This window comes from Chiloscyllium punctatum, chromosome 1 (assembly GCF_047496795.1).
Source record: "Chiloscyllium punctatum isolate Juve2018m chromosome 1, sChiPun1.3, whole genome shotgun sequence".
In the NCBI taxonomy this organism is placed as follows: domain Eukaryota; kingdom Metazoa; phylum Chordata; class Chondrichthyes; order Orectolobiformes; family Hemiscylliidae; genus Chiloscyllium; species Chiloscyllium punctatum.
The window spans coordinates 48,993,306-49,016,123 of NC_092739.1; the positions used below are offsets into that span (position 1 = coordinate 48,993,306).

At 39.5% G+C, this 22,818-nt stretch overlaps 1 protein-coding gene across 2 annotated transcripts in view; it reads left to right on the forward strand.

Annotated features, from left to right (window-relative positions):
- The window catches only part of cpeb2 (cytoplasmic polyadenylation element binding protein 2), a 128,206-nt gene that overhangs the window by 94,205 nt on the left and 11,183 nt on the right, over window positions 1-22,818 (forward strand). For both annotated transcript variants that reach the window (XM_072555938.1, XM_072555949.1), the window contains 3 exons: window positions 854-972; window positions 6,307-6,421; window positions 8,409-8,590. In XM_072555938.1, coding sequence (XP_072412039.1) covers window positions 854-972; window positions 6,307-6,421; window positions 8,409-8,590 — 416 coding nt within the window. The remainder of the gene's footprint in view (window positions 1-853; window positions 973-6,306; window positions 6,422-8,408; window positions 8,591-22,818) is intronic.

Sequence of the window (22,818 nt, forward strand, 5' to 3'; positions counted from 1 at the left end):
TTTTGCACCTTCTCTAGTAGGTACATCCACCTACTGAATCAGAAAATTGTCTTGTACGCACTTAAGAAATTCCTCTCCATCTAAACCTTTAACACTATGGCAGTCCCAGTCGATGTTTGGAAAGTTAAAATCCCCTACCATAACTATCCTATTATTCTTGCAGATAGCTGAAATCTCCTTACAAGTTTGTTTCTCAATTTCCCTCTGACTATTGGGGGTTCTATAATACAATTACAATAAGGTGATCATCCCTTTCTTATTTCTCAGTTCCACCCAAATAATTTCCCTGGATGTATTTCCAGGAATATCCTCCCTCAGTACAGCTGTAATGCTATCCCTTATCAAAAATTACACTCCCCCTCCTCTCTTGCCTCCCTTTCTATCTTTCTTGTAGCATTTGTATACTGGAACATTAAGCTGCCAGTCCTGCCTATCCCTGAGCCATGTTTCCATAGTAAACCAGTCAGCTGTTCTATAACTCTTCTGTTATGGCCTTTTTAAACCTACACTTGCATTCTAAAAATTCAAGATATATTCTAAAGTCCATGAACGGTGACCTAGATTTTGGCAAAAAACCATGCATAATAAAAGTCCCCTCTAATTTTCTTAATTGTAAATCACTGAGTGATAGTGGTAGCACCCTCTTTTTCCATTCTGCACCAGACCCCAGCAGATGTATGTTGACGGCCTCGAGGCTATTTTTATCTGCTTTTCTCCTCAGTTGCACATTATCAGCTTCAAATAAAAATAACATTTTAGACCAATTGCAAACAAATATTAATATTTTTGTTTGGGCATTCCTATCAGTGATTAAAAGATCTCTATATTTACCGCCTCTTTTTTGTTGTTGCAGGTTATGCGTTTCTTCTGTTTCAGGAGGAGAGTTCTGTCCAGGCTCTAATTGATGCTTGTATTGAAGAAGATGGCAAACTCTACCTTTGTGTTTCAAGTCCCACTATCAAGGACAAGCCAGTAAGTTTATGTAAAATGCATTTCAAAGTGCTTGTAGGCAACAACCATTATTCATCACTCCAGCTGCAGTCCTTGAAGCACATGAATATGTAGAGTCTAATTAAAAAGATGTGTACTCGAGGTTAAGCAGTTGGAGCACGAATCAAATGGCTTCTGCATATTTTTGTAGGTTAATATTGAAATTCACTTCTGAAATCTGAGTGGCAAGCAATTTTCTCTACAAATTAAATTTTTTTTTGAATAAGGTTCTTACCCTTAGTTTTCTTTTTCTAAAAGAAAGCAGGAGGTGATTTTTTTATTTCTGAACCGAAACTGCTGCGTTATCATTTGTCACAAGATTTAGAATTCGCACTCACTAGCCTCCAGTTCTATGACCATCCTTTTTGTTTTCCTTTCTTGTTTTAGGAGTTATCTTCATTTATGTGGGATATTAGATCAGTGAAGGTCACCACAGATGCACCTGAAACCCTAGGCAAGCAGTCTGATTCTGACCCCAGCATATGGAGTAGGTTCCTGCAAATCATTGAAATCTCCGTTCTTAGCGACACCTTCTGTCCCCACAAAAGTGATTGTTCATCTTGCAGGATCTGTGGCTAGATCATCAGCGGACCTCCCCTCAATGTAGATAGTCTGACGCTGTAGCAATAAGTTTATTCAGTCCACATCATTCTCTTCATTCAACAAATGCATCACACACTCGACACAAAACGGCAATCCTCAGAAATTCACACTGTCCACCTGGACTTTGAATCCTGTTTTCTTGAGATCCAGCACATGTACCATTCTGAATTGGGGTTCTGGGGGAAGCATGGCATTTTGCAGTCACTACAGAATAAGCTTACTGTGCTCACCCCAATATGATTTTTTAGTCTCACGATATCCATGCATTTCATGGTCCCAGTGGTTCTGCTGGCACTGCTTCCTGCCAAGGCCAGGCTCAATATTCCAGAGCAACGCTGCCTTCTCGCAGCCAATGAATGTGGATTGACTATGAAAACAATTAGCTATTGTGAGTGTAAATAGCAGAGGCATGGATAGAAGTACACATTTTAGCACTTAGCCACAAATATTCAGAACTTGGCGGATATTGGGAAGACAGATGTGTATCCTTTTGTGAAGGAGCAAGCATAAGTCTAGTTCCAATTTTAGAAATATTTAGAATTCGAATACCTTTAGTACAGTCTGGACATGTTTTATTTCTAGCTAATCTAATTTTTACTAGTAATTATAGGTATTTCTTACTTTTGATATTTCTGTCAATGATTTGCATTGGTCCTATTATTTCTAGTAGAATGGAAATAGATAACCTTGAAGAATTATTGCATGTGTTATCCGGCAGTACAGCTTTGGCTTTCATTCAAAGTAGGATGACTTATTGGTTGATTGAAATATCCAAAGAGAGTCTGTAAAAGCCCCATAGAAGTGGTTGCCGATCAGTGGTGCAGCTAACTTCATCTATTTTATGTGTAAATATTTTATGTATGTATTGCTGTACAAAATACTGTAAAACAAATGGTTTAGAACAAGATCAACATAGGTATGAACAACTTACAGTGGAAAATTTAGGTATGAGTGCATTTCAGGATGTGGCATTTGGTTCATTAAACCTGTTTAGATTGGAAATTTTAAAAAGCACAATAGATATAATTTGTCAGGCATTTCTACAATTGGTCCTGTAACTGAAAAACCTCGGCTGAAGTTTACATTTTTTCAAATATTCCTGTTACTAACTGCATGAAAGTATAAGGATTCTACCAATTGGTACAGTAAAATGCTAAAGTTGAGTAGCCACGTTCAGTAACTATAGTGCATTCAGTAGTGCATGCCAGCTTGGCATGGTGGCTCAGTGGTTAGCACTGCTGCCTCAGAGCCAGGACCTGGGTTCGATTCCAGCCTTGGGCGACTGTCTGTGTGGAGTTTACACATGCTCCCCATGTCTGTGTGGGTTTCCTCTGGGTGCTCCTGTTTCCTCCCACAGTCCAAAGATGTACACGTCAGGTGAATTGGCCATGCTGAATTGGCCATGCTAAACTGCCCATAGTGTTAGGTGCATTAGTCAGAAAGAAATAGGTCTGGGTGGGTTACTCTTTGGAGGGTTGGTGTGGACTTGTTGGGCCAGAGTGCCTATTCTCCCACTGTAGGGAATCTAATCTAATCTAATTTGTTAATTGGTAATTCAACTTTTTTAATTAAATATTGTCAGGATTTTTTTGATTTCATAGCTCAAATTGCATGAGCTGGTTATGACCATAATACTTTTACTGAAATGATTTATGCTGTATAGAGACATAATAGTTGGCAAAGAACTGCAGCTTATTCCCTTCTACTGTAAGTGAGTAGACCTAACCTTTTTAACTCTGTTAGCCTATTTGTGTGTAAACAATATCTGGATAAAATAGGTGGATTTCATAAAAACTTACTACACAGGTATGACCCAAAGAACAGCTTTTTAGATTTTGGTAGTGTGGATCCTGCTTGTGGGATTTCTTAGTGGACCTATTAATATTGCAAAATAGGTGAATTGACCTTTGGTGAAATATTACTGGTTGCTTGAGTCAGAGTATTTTTGTTTTTGCTGGAATGTTGAGTTTTCTTCGTTGCTGCAGTGCCATTTGTCACAGAAGTGAAATGGAGCTGTTTTTCCCAACACATTATGTAGGATATGAATTAGCTCTTAAATGAGATTGAAACTTTTTTTTTCAGCTTCCCACTAACAAAACATCAACTAGTCAGTGGAGCACTTCAGTGAAGAGCTGTGTAAATGTAATTGATTTCTTCATTTGTGCTAGTACAGTCCCATAATTATTTGTCTCCAATTTATTGCCATTACCATACATCCAAAACAGTGCCGTCTGAACCAAAACCTGTTAAGTCATGTATGTTACAACCAAGTTGCCATGTGTTTTGCATTATAATCCTACACTGACATTACAATGTCACAAAGTTAAAATCTACATATTCTCTCATTGCTTTCAGTATGGGTGATTTGTTTAAACATGCAGAACCTTAAACAATTTGTTAATAGTCTACATGTGCATTAATTAATGCATGCTCTGTACAGGAACATTCAAATTGTTTCATAATCATATTGCTGAATGGGACCATTGGTTAAAACTGGTGTTTGCCCATAAACCACATATACTAAGTTCCTGTCCCTTGTAATACTGCTTTTGGAGGGATGCTTAACTTTGCCACCTTGCCCGATACATGTGAAAATAAAGTAACTGTCCCTCAAACCACCTTTGTACATTCAGTCATGCAGGTAGAAGTCTTGGTCAAATGAAAACTGCATTTATATAGCTGTAGCTTTATAATACCCACTAAAGCACTTTTGAAGTGCAGTCGCCCTTCTAATATAGGAAAGATGGCAGCCAGTTTCTACCTGCAAAGTTCCGAGAAACAGCAATGTGATGATGAGGACAATTATTGGCCGCGAGCCAGGACATTGGGTGTAGCTTCTCTGCTCATCTTTTGAAATAGTGGCAAGCAATGTTTTTATATCCATCTCAGAGAGCAGACAGAAGTTTTGGTCTAACATTCATTGGAAAGATATCATCTTCAACAATGCAACCTTGAGATTACACTAGAGAATATTACTTGAGTAGGATTTCAGCCCATAACCTTGTGATTCAGCAGCAGTGCTACCAACTGAGCCATGGCTGACACTGGTAGCAGGTCTGGCAAAAAAGAAAAACACAATTCTTAGTGATATTCGTTATAATCTAATCTCGAACTCAAATGCATTTTATGAACTGTTCAAAAAGAAAAGCTGTAACACCTGAGCCACTAAATCACTGCAACATATTATATCAGCCACACTTCATAGGTTTCTCCTGGTTCAGGACTAATTAAAATGTGATCTTTGTGGGTGCTGTAAAGATGTTAAGCTTGAGAGAGTGCAGAAAAGTTTACAAGGGGTGTTGCCGCAACTGGAGGATTTGAGTTATCGGGGGAGGCTGATTAGGCCAGGGCACTTTTCCCTGGAGTGTTGTACGCTGATCGGTGACCTTTTGATGTTTGCAAAATCATGAGGGGCATGGATAGGTCTTTTTCCTAGGGTGGAGGAGTCCAAAACTAGAGCGCATAGGTTTATAAAGGATCTCTGGTAACTTTAAGCATATAAGGAAAACGAAGGAGGCATTTGATGCATACTGGAATAATAATAATAGTAGAAATCAGGAAGTGTTTTTCAAATGCAGGAGAGAGGCTAAAGTTGAAATTAGGAAGACTAAGAGGAAAGGATCCAGGCTTTACTAAAACAAATAGTAAACTATTCTTCAAAAATATTAATAATGAGAGGTTAGTGACGGGTAGAGTAGGACCAATGAGGAACAGGCCAGGTAAGCTGCTCACTGAAGGAGAGGTAAGAAATAAATATTTTGCTTCTGTCTTTGCCAAATTGATGACAGTAACCTAGTTGAAAACATGGGTGTTGAGCAACTGAACAATATAGTGATAAAGAAGAGGTACTAAAAAGGCTGGCAGGGTGCCAGGTAAAGTAGTTGCCAGGTTGGGATGGGATGCATCCTGGATTGCTGACAGAGTTAAGGAAGCAAATTGCAGAGTTGTTGGCAGAAATTTTCCAGACTGCTCTAATTGCAGGGTTAATTGGGACTGCAGGATTGCAAATGTGACACCATTGTTTAAGTATGGGTCAAAGGATAGCCCAGAAAACTACAGACCTGTTAGCTTGACATTGATCATGGGAAAACTGATGGAAGCCATAATATGGGATAAGGTAAATATGTTTAGTGAAAAATAAGTTGTTAAGACAATCAACATGGTTTTGTCAAGGGCAAGTCATATCTGACAAACTCACCTGAATTCTTTGACACAGTGATATAGGCCATGGATGAAAGTAGTGCTGTTGCTGTATATTTGGACTTAGGGAGAACATTTTGACACAATGTCATATGGCTAGCAAATCAAGAAATGATTGGAATCGATGGGTCCTTGGCAGTATGCATTAGAAGTTGACTACAAGATGGGTATAGACGGGCATTTCTCAGATTGGAGTTAAGTTGAAAGTGGTGTTTCCCAGCGATCAGTGTTGGAACCTTTTGCTGATTCTGATTTATATGAATGATGTACATCCCAACCTCTTCATTCTGTCCTCATGACTGAAGTTCCTCATCCCTGGAGCCATTCTTGTAAACCATTTCTGCTCTTTCTCCTGCGTGTTTACATACATCCTATAATGTGGTACCCAGAACTCTACACAATGCATCAGCTGAGGTCAAGCAAGTGTCTTGTGTAAGCTCAACAACATCTTGCTTAGTATGGTGCCACTGTTTTAGTTTAGGAATAGTTATGATTAATATGACTTTTGACTAGGTTCAGATCCGACCATGGAATCTAAGTGACAGTGACTTTGTAATGGATGGTTCACAGCCTCTTGATCCACGCAAAACCATTTTTGTAGGAGGGGTTCCTCGCCCTCTGAGAGCTGGTAAGAAAAAGAACAAACTACTATAAAAATATCTGTAACTGGAATATTGTTTAAAATGTTAATTACTTTGCACCTATCAAATGATCTTTTATTTTTTACGTCTTAACCTTCAATGCTTCATTACGCTGAATAAATATTGCCATATACAATACACTAATGCCAATGTGTAATAGGCAACTATATGCTTTTGAGCCTGGTTTCATCGCAGTCATGAGAAATGATTGATTGCTGTTTGTTTAACCCGTTTCCAATAAACTGGAGTTTCAACTATCCTCTCAAGTCTCTGAATGCATATTGCTTATCCTACAACTTTATCTCAATCTGTCTGTGGCTTGCTGCTGTACGACCAGAGCACCATAAAAGTTTTATTTTAAAAAACTTATGCTGTCATCTTGAATGTAGTACATTTTTCTCCCTATCCTCCTTGGCATCTGGGAACCTTTACTATAATTGGTTTACCATCCTATTTAAATGCTTCTCCTTTGCCCAGGATGTTGAAACTGCCTTGCTTATAATTTCATAGAATATAAAGTCCAAACATCTGTATCAATATCTTCCCTTATTGCTTACCATTCAATCACTTTGTGAATCCTGCATATATACTTTACTTGTCCCTTCGCTATCTAAATGCTGTCGCTAGATAACCGAGCTTGCCAACATGGCTGGTTATAGCCAAAGCTGTTGGTTAACAAAGTCCTTTGATCCTTCCACTATCAAGATTGCTTACCTGACATTCAGATAAGCACAGCTTCTTTGGAAAGACCAGAGGTCATTGCTGCAGGTTTTCAATATAAAGGTGATGGGTCAATTGCTAAAGACTGCACATAACACCCCCCACTCTCAGCAAAAAAAAAGCTTTCTGCAGCCTTGGGAGTCTTCCTGTCCTAGAACCATGATTCTTCATAGCGTCCATCCACAGACTTATCAAATGTACCGTAGAGGTTGATTGGTAAGGAGGGAAGCAGATGGGTGAGTGATTGCTGAATTGCAACAGAAATTAAACAGTTTAACAATAAAGTGCTGGGCACATACCTGGCTCAAAGTTCTGACGGTGAAATCAGTATGGAAGATATTTGTGGAGAGCACACATCAGCCCATTAGAAGTTTAACTAAAGCTGCTTCTGATTCTGCTGTTTTGCACACCTTTTCCCTTTTTTTCTTCACCTAACCACTGTGACTTCAACCACTTAAAGTCAACGTTCTGGAATTCCTTCCAAAATATCTCCTGCACTCCACTTGGATTCTCTTCAAAAAACCTGCTGTAATCCTTCATTTGGCCAAAATTTCAGGGTATTTCTCCTCATACCATTTCCTTTGCCTTCAGTCAGTTTTTCCCCAAGACTCTCAAAAATCTTCGAATACTTTTAAAGTATTTTACAAATGTAAGTCATTGTCACCATCCAGAAAATTTCAGTGACAGTAGTCAAAATCTAACCAGTTGCCATTGTAAATCAGTGAAAATTAATAGTTCTAAAATAAGTTATTTTCCTTTCTGATGTCACATGAACTGATGAGTTGGGCATGTAATCTGGAGTTAATTTTAATGTGAAAGCTATAATCAAAATTAAGCATAATATGAGCCTGCGTAAGTTTGTTTTATCTATAATGCTTATGATATTGTTTTGGAACTGTAATGAACTGTTACAGCTGTTTGTTAATATTACAATTCATTATCAATATGGATTTTATTTTTAGAGTAAACAAATGCTCAGTTTTTGTGCTTTATGCCAGTTTTAATAGTTTCTGTCAATTAATTGGCGGATTCTGAAAGTGAAACAAATAGAAAGTAGGATCATAGGATTTGATCCGTGGTAACTTTAATCTTCCATAAGGAACTGTGATGTTAAATAATTGAATGTATATTAATCAATAGGTCACCAACATGACTAGACTTCGACTTGATTTGTTTTTTTAAGTGCACGGTTCTTCTTGTAAAAGGCATATTCACTTCAGTTTATGTTTGAAAGCCTTTGTATTTCTTCTGCAGTGGAGCTAGCTATGATTATGGATCGTCTTTATGGTGGGGTATGTTACGCAGGGATTGACACTGACCCAGAGCTGAAGTACCCGAAAGGTGCAGGTCGTGTAGCCTTCTCAAATCAGCAGAGCTACATAGCTGCCATCAGTGCTCGATTTGTTCAGCTACAGCATGGAGATATTGATAAACGGGTAAGTGTGATGTTAGTAGATCTGAGGATTTTGAAAGACCTGTATGAACTTCCAAAAGAGTAGAAGTTCACCTTGCTAAATTGTGTGACCTAGTTAGTTAAACTATTGAAACATTTACACATGTCTATGTTCACAGTATGCGCAGTTTTTTTTGCTCTGGCAATTGAAACATTCATTGCTTAGTATGGAACAGTCAAGTAGAAAAGTCTAATCCTTACAACAATGCTGTTGAACTGCTTATTGAAATGCTGTAGCATCTATTTTTGTGGATGCAAAGTGGTGATTTCTTTTATAATTCATTTTAGACAATTTAAAATTATCATGCTTTCGTTAGCCTTATTTTCAAATCCCTCCCTATTCACACCCCTGTAATCTCCTTCAACTCAAAACACTGTTTCTGTTCTCCTGAGCATCCCTGCTTTTAATTGCACTATCAAGGCATTGTACCTGAAGTTGTTGAGGTCCTAATCTCTAGAAAAGACCCCACATACCTTGGCTTTCTACCATGCTTTCCTTTTTAAAAATACTTCTTAAAATATGCCTTTGTGAACAAGCTTTCAATGATTTGATTCAATCTGGTGCTCTCAGATTTTGTTTAACACTGTCCAGCGAAGTGTCTTGGGATGTTTTATGATGTTAAAGGCACTATGTGAGAATAAGATGATATTGTTGTAAGAATCCAACTCCTAGAAGTGATACAGAAAAATGCATGCAGTCCAAATCCTGCTGTCAGGATTTATTTCACTTTTTTTAAATTTTCATATTTTTAGTTTTCAGTTTTATTTCATTTATTCACAGAATGCAGGTTGCAAGGCCAGCATTTATTATTCATCCCTAGTTGTCTTGGAAAAGATGTGATGTGCCTTCTTGAACCTCTGCTGTCCATTTGGTGTAGATGCATCCTCTGTGCTGTTAGAGATGCAATATTTTAACCCATCAGTGCTGAGGAGCAATGGTCTATTTTTAAGACTGATGATGTTGACTTGAGAGCAATTTAAAGTGATGTTTCCATGTGCATGCTGCCCTTGACCTTTTCAGGCAGTAGAGTTATGAAAAACGTTTTTAGTTGATGTTTTTACTGAGCAATGCAGATCCCAGGCTAATATCTGGTTTAATAGCTCATATTTCTGTTAAGTTTTAATGAGGTGTCTTATCACCACACACATGTGCAATGCTCCACATTTTTGTTTGACCAAAGAAAATAGACAGGAGGCTGAAAAAGCAGTAGTTATATATAAAAGAAATAAAGGTAAAATAGAATACACCAGCTATTTACATATAATTCAAATTTAAAGATTTTGGTATACTCTGTACAGTATAATGGCTTTTAAACCAAAAACATTCCTTTTAAACAACTTACTCCAGATACCATTCCCTTCTGCTTCACATTTTGAGGCTTGAGTTTTACCATGGTTCAATTCCCCCACTCTGAAAATCCTGATTGCCGCCTCTTGAAGCATTCATGAACTAAACTTAAACATTCACTGCTTCACATACCTCGTCAGGCTTTTAACCAAACATTTCTGGTCTCAAACTTTTAAACTAAACTACTTATACTGATGGTACCTCTTCCTAATGAGACCTAAACTACCTGTCTTTCTCGAGCAATTATTTTCCACATTCAGCTTTGGCCAAGACTTTAGTACACAGGTAGAATATGGAATACAGTTCAGGAATCCACATTATAGGAGCAATATGATTACACTGGAGAGGCTGCAGAAGAGATTGACCAGGATGTGGAGAGTTTTATGATGGGAGATTAGGTAGACTGAGCTTGTTTTTCTTGCATCAAGTAAGTCACTCAACACCAACTTGAGGGCAGTTAGGGATGAGCAACATGCGCTAGCTTTGCTAGTGATACTTTGCATCCCATTTAAAAAAAACACAAGCTAGATTGCTCAAATGTTTCTCTTCCTCTGTGCTTGGTTTTATGGATACAATTTGAGCAGGACATGCCTTGAAGTTGAAAGTGATGTCAGTTGTGTAATTTTGAACTACTGACTGATTTGCATGTCAAAACACTGGAATTTTGGGCACATTGCATTTTTATTTTGGCCATTTGCTTTGATGATTGGAGAAATTATCTGCCAGGAACAGAGCTTGATGAATGCTTAGAGCAGACCAGTTTCTTCTCCAGGACAAAGCTGGAAAGTAGTCTTCTACTGCAGTGACTGATAACAGATCATCACAAGTACTTTATTGTCCAACACTACTTCCATCAGCAGTGCTGAACTATTTCGTTAGTTCCCCATGAACGTGCTTAATTTCTTAAATAAGTAAAATGATGTAAATACCAAATATGAGCATCTGTTATAAAGTGGTCATTTTTACTAGAGTGTTATGATTCTGTTTTCAACTGACTCGATATTTTATCACCTGCAATGAAAAACATTGTTTTTCTGTGACTGATGGAGTCGAAAAGAAATGTATGTATTAATATGAAATAGATTAATAACCACTTCTAAGGTCTATATAATCACTCTTTGATGTTTCTTTCCCTTTCATTCCCCTTTTTCAGTGTGGATTGGAAAAGTAGATTCCAAGGCAAGAGCGTAATTGATATGTGGAACTTGTTCAAGGAGCAACTATTGAGTGTCCTTGATAAGTACGTACCTATCAGGCAGGGAGGAAAGGGTCGTGTGAAGGAGCCGTGGTTTAATAAGGAGTTGGAATCCCTTGTTAAATGGAAGAGGGCGGCCTTTGTAAAGATGAGGCGTGAAGGTTCAATAGGGGCGATTGAGAGTTATAAGGTAGCCCGGAAGGACCTGAAGAGAGAGCTAAGAGCAGCAAGGAGGGGACATGAAAGGTCCTTAGTTGGTAGGATTAGGGAAAACCCTAAGGCATTCTATAGGTATGTTAGGAATAAAAGAATGACTAGGGAAGGAATAGGTCCAATCAAGGATAGTAATGGGAAGTTGCGTGTGGAGGCTGAAGAGATTGGGGAGGCGCTGAATGAATACTTTTCGTCAGTATTCACTCAGGAACAGGACATTGTTGTCGATATGAATACTGAGGCACGAATAAGTAGAATGGATGGCTTTGAGATATGTAGAGAAGAGGTGTTGGAAATTCTGGCAAGGGTGAAAATAGATAAGTCCCCTGGGCCTGATTGCATTTATCCTAGGATTCTCTGGGAAGCAAGGGAGGAGATTGCAGAGCCATTGGCCTTGATTTTTGTGTCCTCTTTGTCTACAGGAGTGGTGCCAGAGGACTGGAGGCTAGCGAACGTGGTTCCCTTGTTCAAGAAGGGGAGTAGGGATAATCCTAGTAACTATAGGCCAGTGAGTCTCACTTCTGTTGTGGGCAAAGTCTTAGAGAGAATTATAAGGGATAGGATTTATGCACATCTGGATAAGAATGATGTGATCAAGGATAGTCAGCATGGTTTTGTGAAGGGCAGGTCGTGCCTCACAAACCTTATTGAATTCTTTGAGAAGGTGACGAAGGAGGTAGATGAGGGGAAAGCGGTAGATGTAGTATATATGGATTTTAGTAAGGCGTTTGATAAGGTCCCCCATGTTAGGCTACTGCAGAAAATACAGAGATATGGCATTGAGGGTGAGTTGGAGGTTTGGATTAGGAATTGGCTCTCTGGAAGAAGACAGAGGGTAGTAGTTGATGGCAAAGATTCATCTTGGAGTGCCGTCACTAGTGGTGTTCCGCAAGGATCTGTTTTGGGACCATTGCTGTTTGTCATTTTTATAAATGACCTGGAGGAAGGGTTAGAAGGTTGGGTGAGCAAGTTTGCGGATGATACGAAAGTCGGAGGAGTTGTAGACAGTGAGGAAGGATATGGCAGGTTACAGCGGGATATAAAGAAGCTGCAGAGCTGGGCAGAAAGGTGGCAAATGGAGTTCAATGTAGCTAAGTGTGAAGTGATTCACTTTGGTAAGAGTAATAAAAAGATGGATTACTGGACTAATGGTAGACTACTTGGTAGTGTGGAAGAGCAGAGGGATCTTGGTGTCCATGTACACAGATCTCTGAAAGTTGCCACCCAGGTAAATAGTGCAGTGAAGAAGGCATATGGCGTACTGGCTTTTATTGGTAGAGGAATTGAGTTCCGGAGTCCTGAGGTCATGCTGCAGTTGTATAAGACTCTGGTGCGGCCGCTTCTGGAATATTGTGTGCAGTTTTGGTCGCCATACTATAGGAAGGATGTGGAGGCACTGGAACGGGTGCAGAGGAAGTTTACCAGGATGTTGCCTGGTATGGTAGGAAGATCCTATGAGGAAAGGCTGAGGCACTTGGGGTTGTTTTCTTTGGAGAAAAGAAGGTTTAGGGGTGATTTGATAGAGGTGTACAAGATGATTAGGGGGTTAGATAGGGTTGACAGTGAGAACCTTTTTCCGCGTATGGAGTCAGCTATTACAAGGGGGCATAGCTTTAAATTAAGGGGGGGTAGATATAGGACTGATGTTAGGGGTAGGTTCTTCACTCAGCGAGTCGTAAGATCATGGAATGCCCTGCCAGTAGCAGTAGTGGACTCTCCCTCTTTATGGGTATTTAAGCGGGCATTGGATAGGTATATGGAGGATAGTGGCTTAGTGTAGGTTAGGTGGGCTTTGATCGGCGCAACATCGAGGGCCGAAGGGCCTGTACTGCGCTGTATTGTTCTATGTTCTATGTTCTAAAAGTAAATGGAATTTGTTTTGACTTCACATTTCCAATTTCAGTGCTTCAAAAACCCATGCTCTGCAAGGCTGTTCTAATCCTTTTGAAAAATATATCATGGAATACTTGTTTACTGAGGTTGATTTTACACTAGTTTCCCATTACCAGAATTAGAAATAATATACATTCTGACTAAGAGGGTTTTGCAAATGAGTATTCTACTAACTGGGCTGTTACATTTAATAGTAAATTGCCACATTTAACACTGACTACTTGACAGATACTTTCTAATTCTAGAATATTGGTATCACGAGTTGTATTGACAGATGGATCAGGTAAAATGCCTAGGTCTGAGGAGATTAGAACTGCACATTAGTCATTTCAGCTCAGTGGTTAACAACAGCTGCAGTAATTAGCTGTCATTCCCATGATAAATGTCTCTATGGTCCTGAGCGCTTTGACCTTCTGTGATATTTGAATTGAAGGCTTTCTTAACAATTCATAACAAACTTAAATGCACGTGCACACAATACTTATGTGTAAAATGTAGCTAGTTGTCCTTGGTCCTAATTCAAAATATGTAGCAGTAACTTGTAAACTTAATTTAATACTTGGATTCATGTAAGTATATCTGCAGTTCAGCACTCCAACTTTCACTCTATTACATTCTGAACTTGTCACAGCACAAGACTTAGAATTATTTCAACTTACTGGTCTGCCTTAAATATAAGTACTTGTTTAACATAAATTTTGCAACATTTGAATAACAAAAATCTTGTTTACATTCAATTATAGTAAAGGCAATAGCTAATAATTCTGGAATCGGGTGACTCCAAAATAGCTGAGCTAATAGAATATTGCATATCAATATTGTGGACAAGATCAGACTGGGGGCGGGGGCTCGTGTACAGTGTGCTGCTGCTTAGTTTCCTGAACAGGAGCAGACTGCACAGAAAACTCCCAGCCACAGAGGAAATCAATTAACCGAATAATCAATTATCCAAATGAAATAGTGCCCGCCTATCTCTTGGATAATCAAGGTTCCTCTGTAGATAGAAGATTGGTTGACGAACAGAGCAAAGAATGGGGATAAATGGGTCCTTTTCTGGTTGCTGATCAGAGGCTAGTAGTGTCCCTCAGGAATCCGTATTGAGACCGCAATTGTTTACAATTTTATATAGATGATTTAGAATCTAGACCAAGAATACTGTGTTGAAGTTTGCATTTGACACTAAAGTGAGTGGTAGAGCAAAGAGTACAGAGGATGCAAAGTCTGCAGAGGGCTATATACATAGGTTAAGTGAGCAGGCAAGGATCTGGCAGATGGAGTACAATGTCGATAAATGTGAAGTCATCCATTTTGGTAGGAACAACAACAAAATAGGTTAAGCTGCAGCTGTAGAGGGTGCTAGAAAGGCCACACCTGGAGTACTGTATACAGGTTTGGTCTCCTTACTTGAGAAAGGATGTATTGGCTCTAGAGGGGAGTGCAGAGGAGGTTCACTAAGTTGATTCCAGAGTTGAGAAGGTTATTTTATGAGAAATTGACGAGAGTAGAACTGGACTCAATGGAATTTGATAGAATGAGGGGTGATCTTATAGAAACATCTAAAATTATGAAGGGAATTGATTGGATAGAAGCAGAGATGGTGTTTCCACTGGTGGGTGAAACTAGAGCTAGGGGACATAGCCTCAAAATAAGGGGGAGCAGATTTAGGACTAAATTGAAGAGGAACTACTTAACCCAAAAAGTGGTGAATCTGTGAAATTCCCTGCCCTGTGAAGCAGTTGAGGCTACCTCATTGAATGTGTTTTGAACAGTAAAGAAATTAGAGTTGTAGTAAGGGGTGAGTAAATAGAGCTGAGTCCACAAAAGATCAGCCCATGGTGGTGTTGAATGGTAGAGCAGGCTCGATAGGCCACATATCCTACTCCTCCTATTTCCTTATGTTAGACTTGGCCAAATGAAATGAGAACTAGAGGGAGATACCTATCACAGAAGGCTGCATATTTTAATTCTTTTTATGGAATGCAAAAAGGCCAATCTTTATTGCCCACTCCCGATTGTACGGGTGAAAGTGGAGGTTAGCTGCTGCTGTGAACAGCTGCAATCCTTGTAGCTTAATACTATTAGGAAAGGAATTAACCTCACAACAATGTAGGATCAGCAGCAATTGTTCTAGATCAGGGTGACCTTGTGATGTGAGCAGGCTTTGGAAAGTCAGCAGATTAGTTACATTCAGAATTCACAAGCTCTTACCTGTTGTCACTGTTTATAATGCTGCTGCAGTTTGTTTCTTGGTCAATAGTATTCCTCAAAATGTTGTTAGTGGGGAATTCAGTAATAACATTGATGTCACGAGGTGATGTTGAAGGTTGTCATTGTTTGTAGGATGCAGAAACAAAGGAACAGGAGTAAGAAATCCAGCCCAATGAGCCTTCTGTGATTCAGGTTCATGCCTGGTCAGTGCCACCCATTCCACGCGCACACCTCATGTACTGCATGTTAAACTTGCTCAATGACTGACCTTCCATGACCTTGAAGACTGGAGAATTCCCAGATTCACAATCCTCTGGTTTAAATAAACCATTGTTGTCCTCTTGATCCAAAGTGACTCCTCCCCCCAACCCCCATTTGAAAATTGTATCCCCAGGTTCTGGACTTCTAAACTAGGGAGCCATCTTAGCTGCATCTACCATGCCTATCCCTTTAAGTATTTTTGAAGTTTATATGAAATCACCTCTCATTATTTGAAATTCTAGAGAGTACAGGTCCAGTTTGCCCAATCTCACTTAGGGCAGTCTTGCTATCCTGGGCACAAGTCTGGTAAATTTTCCACTGTTTTCCTATAGTAATATGACCCACCTCACCAGGGCAAGGGGGCAAAAACTGAGAGGTTCTGTACAACTGAAACAAGACATTGCTATTATTCAACTCTGATCCTTTTGCAATAAAGGCTAATATTAGCTTGCTTAATTGCATTCTGCGCCTGCATGGTTGGCTGCCATTGACTTATTGGTGAGGACACCAGGTGGCTTTGTACATATGTCATATATATATCCACATTATATTCCATCTTCCATGTTCTTACCTAATCACTAAATATGTCCAAATGCTCTTGAAGCCACTTTTGGATCTTCCTTATGGCACCTAGCTTTATGTCATTCATGAACTTAGAGATATTACTTTCAGTCCTATATCCAAATTATTTATATATATTGTGACCAGTTAGAATCCAAATGCTGATCCTATGGTCTGCCAGAGTGAGAATGACCCATTTAATCTTACTGTTTTCTGCCTCTTGTCCTTAATCCACGCCAGAACATTCCTCGTAGCCCGTGTGTTTTCATTTTTGTGACTGACCTTATGTAATGGATCAAAGGTATGATCCTGAACATAAAGTTTTACTGTGTCCACTAACTTTGCTTTATCAATTTTTTAATGTATTCTGAAAACGCTTAACAGGTTTTGTCAAATGTGATTTTCTAATCATGCATCCATGCTGATTATGTTAAATCAAATCATTTATTATCCAAGTGTCCATTTCTCGCATTCATTATATAGATTGTAGCACTTTCCCTTACTAGTGACATGATGCTGCAGTTCTGTTTTCTTTTTCCCTCCTTAGAGTGATATTTGTTACCTTCCAAATTTCAGTAACTGTTCCAGAGTCTACAGATCTTTGGAAGATGATTGCTATTGTATCCACTGTCTCCTTTAAGTACCTGATATTTAGAATCACAAAATGATCAATCAGCAGTATCAACTTGGCTTCATGAAGGGGGAGTCAAATCTGAAAAATATATTGCAATTCTTTGAGGGGAACCTGCAGCTGATGTTTCCAGGTATCTGCTGCTCTTGTCCTTCTAGGTCACCATGGTAATGGATTTTAAGGTGCTGTCTAAGGAGCTTTGGCAAATTTCTGCGGTGCATCTTGTAGATAGTACAAACCGCTACTGAGCGTCAGTGATGGAGGGAGTAGATATTTGTGGATGTGATAACACAACATGCGGGTTCCTCAACCGAGGAGCCTGGCGCTCGTCTACTCCATCCACTTTATTTTTATTTCTTTTGAAGGTTTTTAAATTTTTTCTATTTATTATGATACCTCCCCTTTTAACAAATGCAGAAGGAGTGCTCTCCCCAACAACCTGGCGGGGTTCTTTCTTTTCTTTTCTTCTTTTTCTTTTCTCTTCTTTTCTTTCTGTCTTTCTTTCCTTTCTTTCTTTCTTTCTTTCTTTCTTTCTTTCTTTCTTTCTTTCTTTCTTTTCTTTCTTTCTTTCTTTCTTTCTTTCTTTCTTTCTTCTCTTCTCTCTCTCTCTCTCTCTCTCTCTCTCCTCGTCTCTCTCTCTCTCTCTCTCTCTCTCTCTCTCTCTCTCTCTCTCTCTCCTCTCTCTCTCTCTCTCTCTCTCTCTCTCCCCCTCTCTCTCTCTCTCTCCTTCTCTCTCTTTCTCTTCCTTCTCTCTCTCTCTCTCTCTCATTCTTTTTTCTTCATCATCTCTTTTCTTCTCTTCTTTCTTTCTTTCTTTCTCTCCTTCTCTCTTCTTTCTCTCTCTCTTCTTTCTTTCTTTCTCTTTCTTCTCTCTTTCTTTCTTCTCTCTCTTCTCTTCTTTCTTTCTCTTCTCTCTCTCTTTCCTCGCTCTCTACTTTCTCTTTCTCTCTCTTCTTTCTCTCTCTCCTTCTCTTCTCCTCGGTCTTTCGTTCTCTTCTCTCTTCTCTTTCTCTTTCTCTCTCTTCTTTCTCTTTCTTGTCTTTCTCTTGCTCTCTATCTCTTTCTCTCTCTTTCTTTCTTTCTTTCTCTCTCTCTCTTTCTCTTTCTCTTCTCTTTCTCTTTCTCTCTCTTTCTCTTTCTCTCTTTCTCTTTCTCTCTCTTTCTTTCTTTCTTTCTCTCTCTCTTTCTCTTTCTCTCTCTTTCTCTTTCTCTCTTCTTTCTCTTTCTCTCTCTTTCTCTTTCTCTCTTTCTCTTTCTCTCTCTTTCTCTTTCTCTTTCTCTCTCTTTCTCTTTCTTTCTCTTTCTCTTTCTCTCTCTTTCTCTTCCTCTCTCTCTCTTTCCTCTTTCCTCTCTCTTTCCTCTCTCTTTCCTCTCTCTCTCTTTCCTCTCTCTCTCCTCTCTCTCTCTCTCTCTCCTCTCTCTCTCTCTCTTCCTCTCTCTCTCTCTCTCTCTCTCTCTCTCCCTCTCCCTCTCTCTTTCCTCTCTCTCTCTCTCTCTCTCTCTCTTTCCTCTCTCTCTCTCTCTTTCCTCTCTCTCTCTCTCTCTTTCCTCTCTCTCTCTCTCTCTTTCCTCTCTCTCTCTCTCTCTCTCTCTCTCTCTCTCTCTCTCTCTTCCTCTCTCTCTCTCTCTCTCTTTCCTCTCTCTCTCTCTCTCTCTCTTTCCTCTCTCTCTCTCTCTTTCCTCTCTCTCTTTCCTCTCTCTCAAACCTCCCCTGTCCCAGCAGAATCCAAGTATTCCAAGAGCCCAGTATGGAGATCTCAACGTGGTGGTCTTGGCTCGGACTGGCACTGCTTGGTGATTTTTGGCCCAGTTTTTCAGCGTACCCTGAACCCAGGAGTCATTAATTGAACTGTGATGAACTTTTACCTTTTTTTCCTCTTTAATGACTTTATTTTAGTCATTTAATGACTAAAAGACTAATTAATTTAGGTACTGTGGTTAAAACTTATAGAAGTTTTAATCTTGTTTTGGAAAATTACAAGTGACAGTATATTCCTATTCTAATAAGCGCTCATGATGTTGGGGTATAAGCAAGGCTAGAGGATTGACTAATTAATAGAAGGCAAAGAGTTCAATCAAGGGGCATTTTCAAGATAGCAACCTCTAACTAGTGGAGTACAACAGGAATCGGTGCCTGTCCACAATTATTTATAACATGTATTAGTAACTTGGATGACAAAAGTGAATATATTCTTGCCAAATTTGCAGTTGACACAAGATTGGTAGAGAGTAAGTCAGAGGTCAACGACACAGAAAAAGGTCAATGGGCTATTAAGTCTGCACCAGTCAAAAACAAGCATTCATTCTATTCCAATTTTCCAGCTCTTGGCCTGTGGTCTTGTATGCCTTGACAAGGTATTGAGGCTGGTATGGGGAAGCTATAAGGGAATATAGATGGGTTAAACAACTAAGCAAAAATGTAACAAATAGAATATAACGTATCAAAATGTGAGTTTATGCAATTTGACAGTAAAAATAGAAGACCCGAAAATTATTTAAATGGACAATACTCCACAAAGCAGCAACAGTGAGGGATTTGGGGGTCCTCGTGTTTGAATCAAAAAATCTAGTATCCAAGTTCAACAGGTAATTGGGAAGACAAATGGAATATTAGCTTATATTTCAAAGGAAATGGAGTACAAAAATTTAGAAGCTTTACCAAAACAAAACAAGGCGCTGGTCAGATCGCCCCTTGAATACTGTGAAACATTTTGGACCCCTTAACTAAGGAAAGACATGCTGGCATTGGAGGCTGCCCAGAGAAGTTTCGTAAGGTTGATATGGAGGGATTTTCTCATGAAGAGGTTGACTAGATACAGCTGCTTTTCATTGGCATTTAGGAAAATGAAAGGAGACCTTATTAAAACATACAAGATTCTTCAGAGACTTGACAGTGTCGATGTCAAAAGGTTATTTCTCATGCGAGTGTCTCTGATCAGAAGACATAATCTCCGTAGTGGAGTCACCTATTTAAAATGGATATTAGAAGGAATCTTTCTCTCGGGTGGCAAATTTGTGCAAACATTTACCGTAAACGGATGTAATGCTGGGCTGTTTCCATACTATATATTCCATGTTCAGGGATTCTAATCATTTAAGGAATTGGGCTTAATAGGATAAGGCAGATAAGTGGAATTGAGGATTATCAAATCAACAAAGATCTCATTGAATGACTGAGTAGACTTTGAGCCAAATGACCTGCTTTTGCTTCTACACCTTAAACCTTTTTGGAAATGTAGAACTCTTGAGAATTCTTTGTTTGATTCTGGTCTGCCAGAAAGATGTTAAACTTGAAGGAGTTCAGAAAAGACTACAAGGATATTGCTGGGTTTGGAGAGTTTGAGTTAGAGGGAGAGGCTGAATAAGCTGGGACTTTTTTTCCCTGCAGCGCTTGAGGCTGAAGGGTGACCTTCTGGAGGTTTATAAAATCATGAAGGGCATGGATAGGGTGAATACCAAGGTCTTTTTCCCTGGGTAGGTGAGTTCAAAACTAGAGGGAGGAGGTTTAAAGTGAGGGGCAACGTTTTCATGCAGATGTGGTGCGTGTATGGGATAATCTGCTAGATGAAGTGGTGGAGGCTGGTACAATTACATCATTTTAAAAGGCATCTGGATGGTATATGATTAGGAAGGGTCAAATGCTGGCAAATGGGATTAGATCAATTTAGGATATCTGGTTGGCATGGAAGAGTTGCTCTGAAGGGTCTGTTTCTGTGCTGTATAACTATCAATTCCACTCATTTCTTCACACTGCCTTCTTGCTAAACTTAATTTCCTTTTTAATTCCTCAATTTCCCTACTTCCTTGAATCTCTCTCTGGGAGATATCTTTTATCTTCCTCCACAAAAATGGACACAAAGTAATTATGGCAAATTTTGATATAACCTGCACCTTAAATTAAATTAAACCGGCAAAAATTATATTCCTCGTCCTGTGACGTTTGCCAGAATATGCTGCTCAGGAGATGTAAACTAGTTAGGTAGGGGGTGGGACCCAGGGAGATAGTGAGGAAAGAGATCAATCTGAGACTGGTACAGTTGAGAACAGAAATGAGTCAAACAGGGCAGGCAGGGACAAAGCAGAGAATGAGGTAGGACTGATAAATCTAACTGCATCTATTTCAATGCAAGAGGCCCAACAGGGAAGGCAGGTGAACTCAGGACACGGTTAGGGACATGGGACTGGGATATCATAGCAATTACAGAAACGTGGCTTAGGGATGGGCAGGACTGGCAGCTTAATGTCCCAGGATACAAATGCTACAGGAAGGATAGAAAGGGAGGCAATAGAGGTGGGGGAATGGCCTTTTTGATAAGGGATAGCATTGCAGCTGTACTGAGGGAGGATATTCCTGGAAATACATCCAGGAAGTTACTTGGGTGGAACTAAGAAATAAAAAAGGGATGGTCACCTTACTGAGATTGTGTATTGTAGACCCCTAATAGGCAGCAGGAAATTGAGAAACAGATTTGTAAGGAGATCTCAGTTATCTGTAAGAATGATAGTGGTTATGTTGGGTATTTTAACTTTCCAGACATAGGCTAGGACTGACATAGTGTTAAAGGTTTAGATGGAGAGGAATTTGTGTGTATAAGAAAATTTTCTGATTCAATATGTGGTTGTACCTACTAGAGAAGATGCAAAACTTGACCTACTCTTAGGAAATAAAGCAGGGCAGATGACTGAGGTGTCAGTGGGGGAGCACTTTGGGGCCAGCGACCATAATTCTATTCATTTTAAAATAGTGATGGAAAAAGATAGACCAGATTTAACAGTTGAAGTTCTAAATTGAAGGAAGGCTAATTTTGATGCTATTAGGCAAGAACTTCCAAAAACTGACTGGGGGCAGATGTTCACCGGTAAAGGGATAGCTGGAAAATGGGAAGCCTTCAGAAATGAGATAGCGAGAGTCCAGAGACAGTATGTTCCTGTTAAGGTGAAAGGAAAGGCCAATAGGTGTAGGGAATGCTGGATGACAAAAGAAATTGTGTTTAGTTAAGAAAAAGAAGGAAGCACGTTTCAGGTATAGACAAGATAGATCAAATGAATTCTTAGAATATAAAGGCAGTTGGAGTATACTTAAGAAGGAAATCAGGAGGGCAAAAAGGGGACATGAGATAGCTTTGGCAAATAGAATTAAGGAGAATCCAAAGGGTTTTTACAAATTAAGGACAAAAGGACAAAGGTCCCCTCAAAGATCAGCCAGGCGACCTTTGTGTAGGGCCACAGGAGATGGGGGACATAATAAATGAGTATTTTGCGCCAGTATTTACTGTGCAAAAGGACATGGAAGATATAGAATGTAGGGAAATAGATGGTGATACCTTGAAAAATGTCAGTATTACAGAGGAGGAAGTGCTGGATGTCTTGAAATACATGAAGGTGGATAAATCCCCAGGACCTGATCAGGTGTATCCTTGAATTCTATGGAAAGCTAGGGAAGTGATTGTATCATCGATAGTCACAGGTGAGGTGACGGAAGACTGGTGGGGCGGGGGGGGGGGGGGGGGGTGTTGGCTAACGTGGTGCCACTGTTTTAAGAAGGGTGGTAAGGATGAGCCAGGGAACTATAGACCAGTGAGCCTGATGTCGGTGGTGGGCACATTGTTGGAAGGAATCCTGAGGAACAGGATATACCTGTATTTGGAAAGGTGAGGATTGATTGGGGATAAGCAACATGACTTTGTGCATGGAAAATTGTGTTTCACAAACTTGAGTGTCTTGAAGAAGTAACAAAGAGGATTGATGAGGGCAGAGCAGTGGATGTAATCTATATGGACTTTCAATGAGGTGTTCGACAAGGTTCCCCATGAGAGACTGGTTAGTAAGTTAGATTTCATGAAATACAAGGAGAACTAAGCATTTGGATACAGAACAGTCTGAAAGGGTCATGGTGGAGGG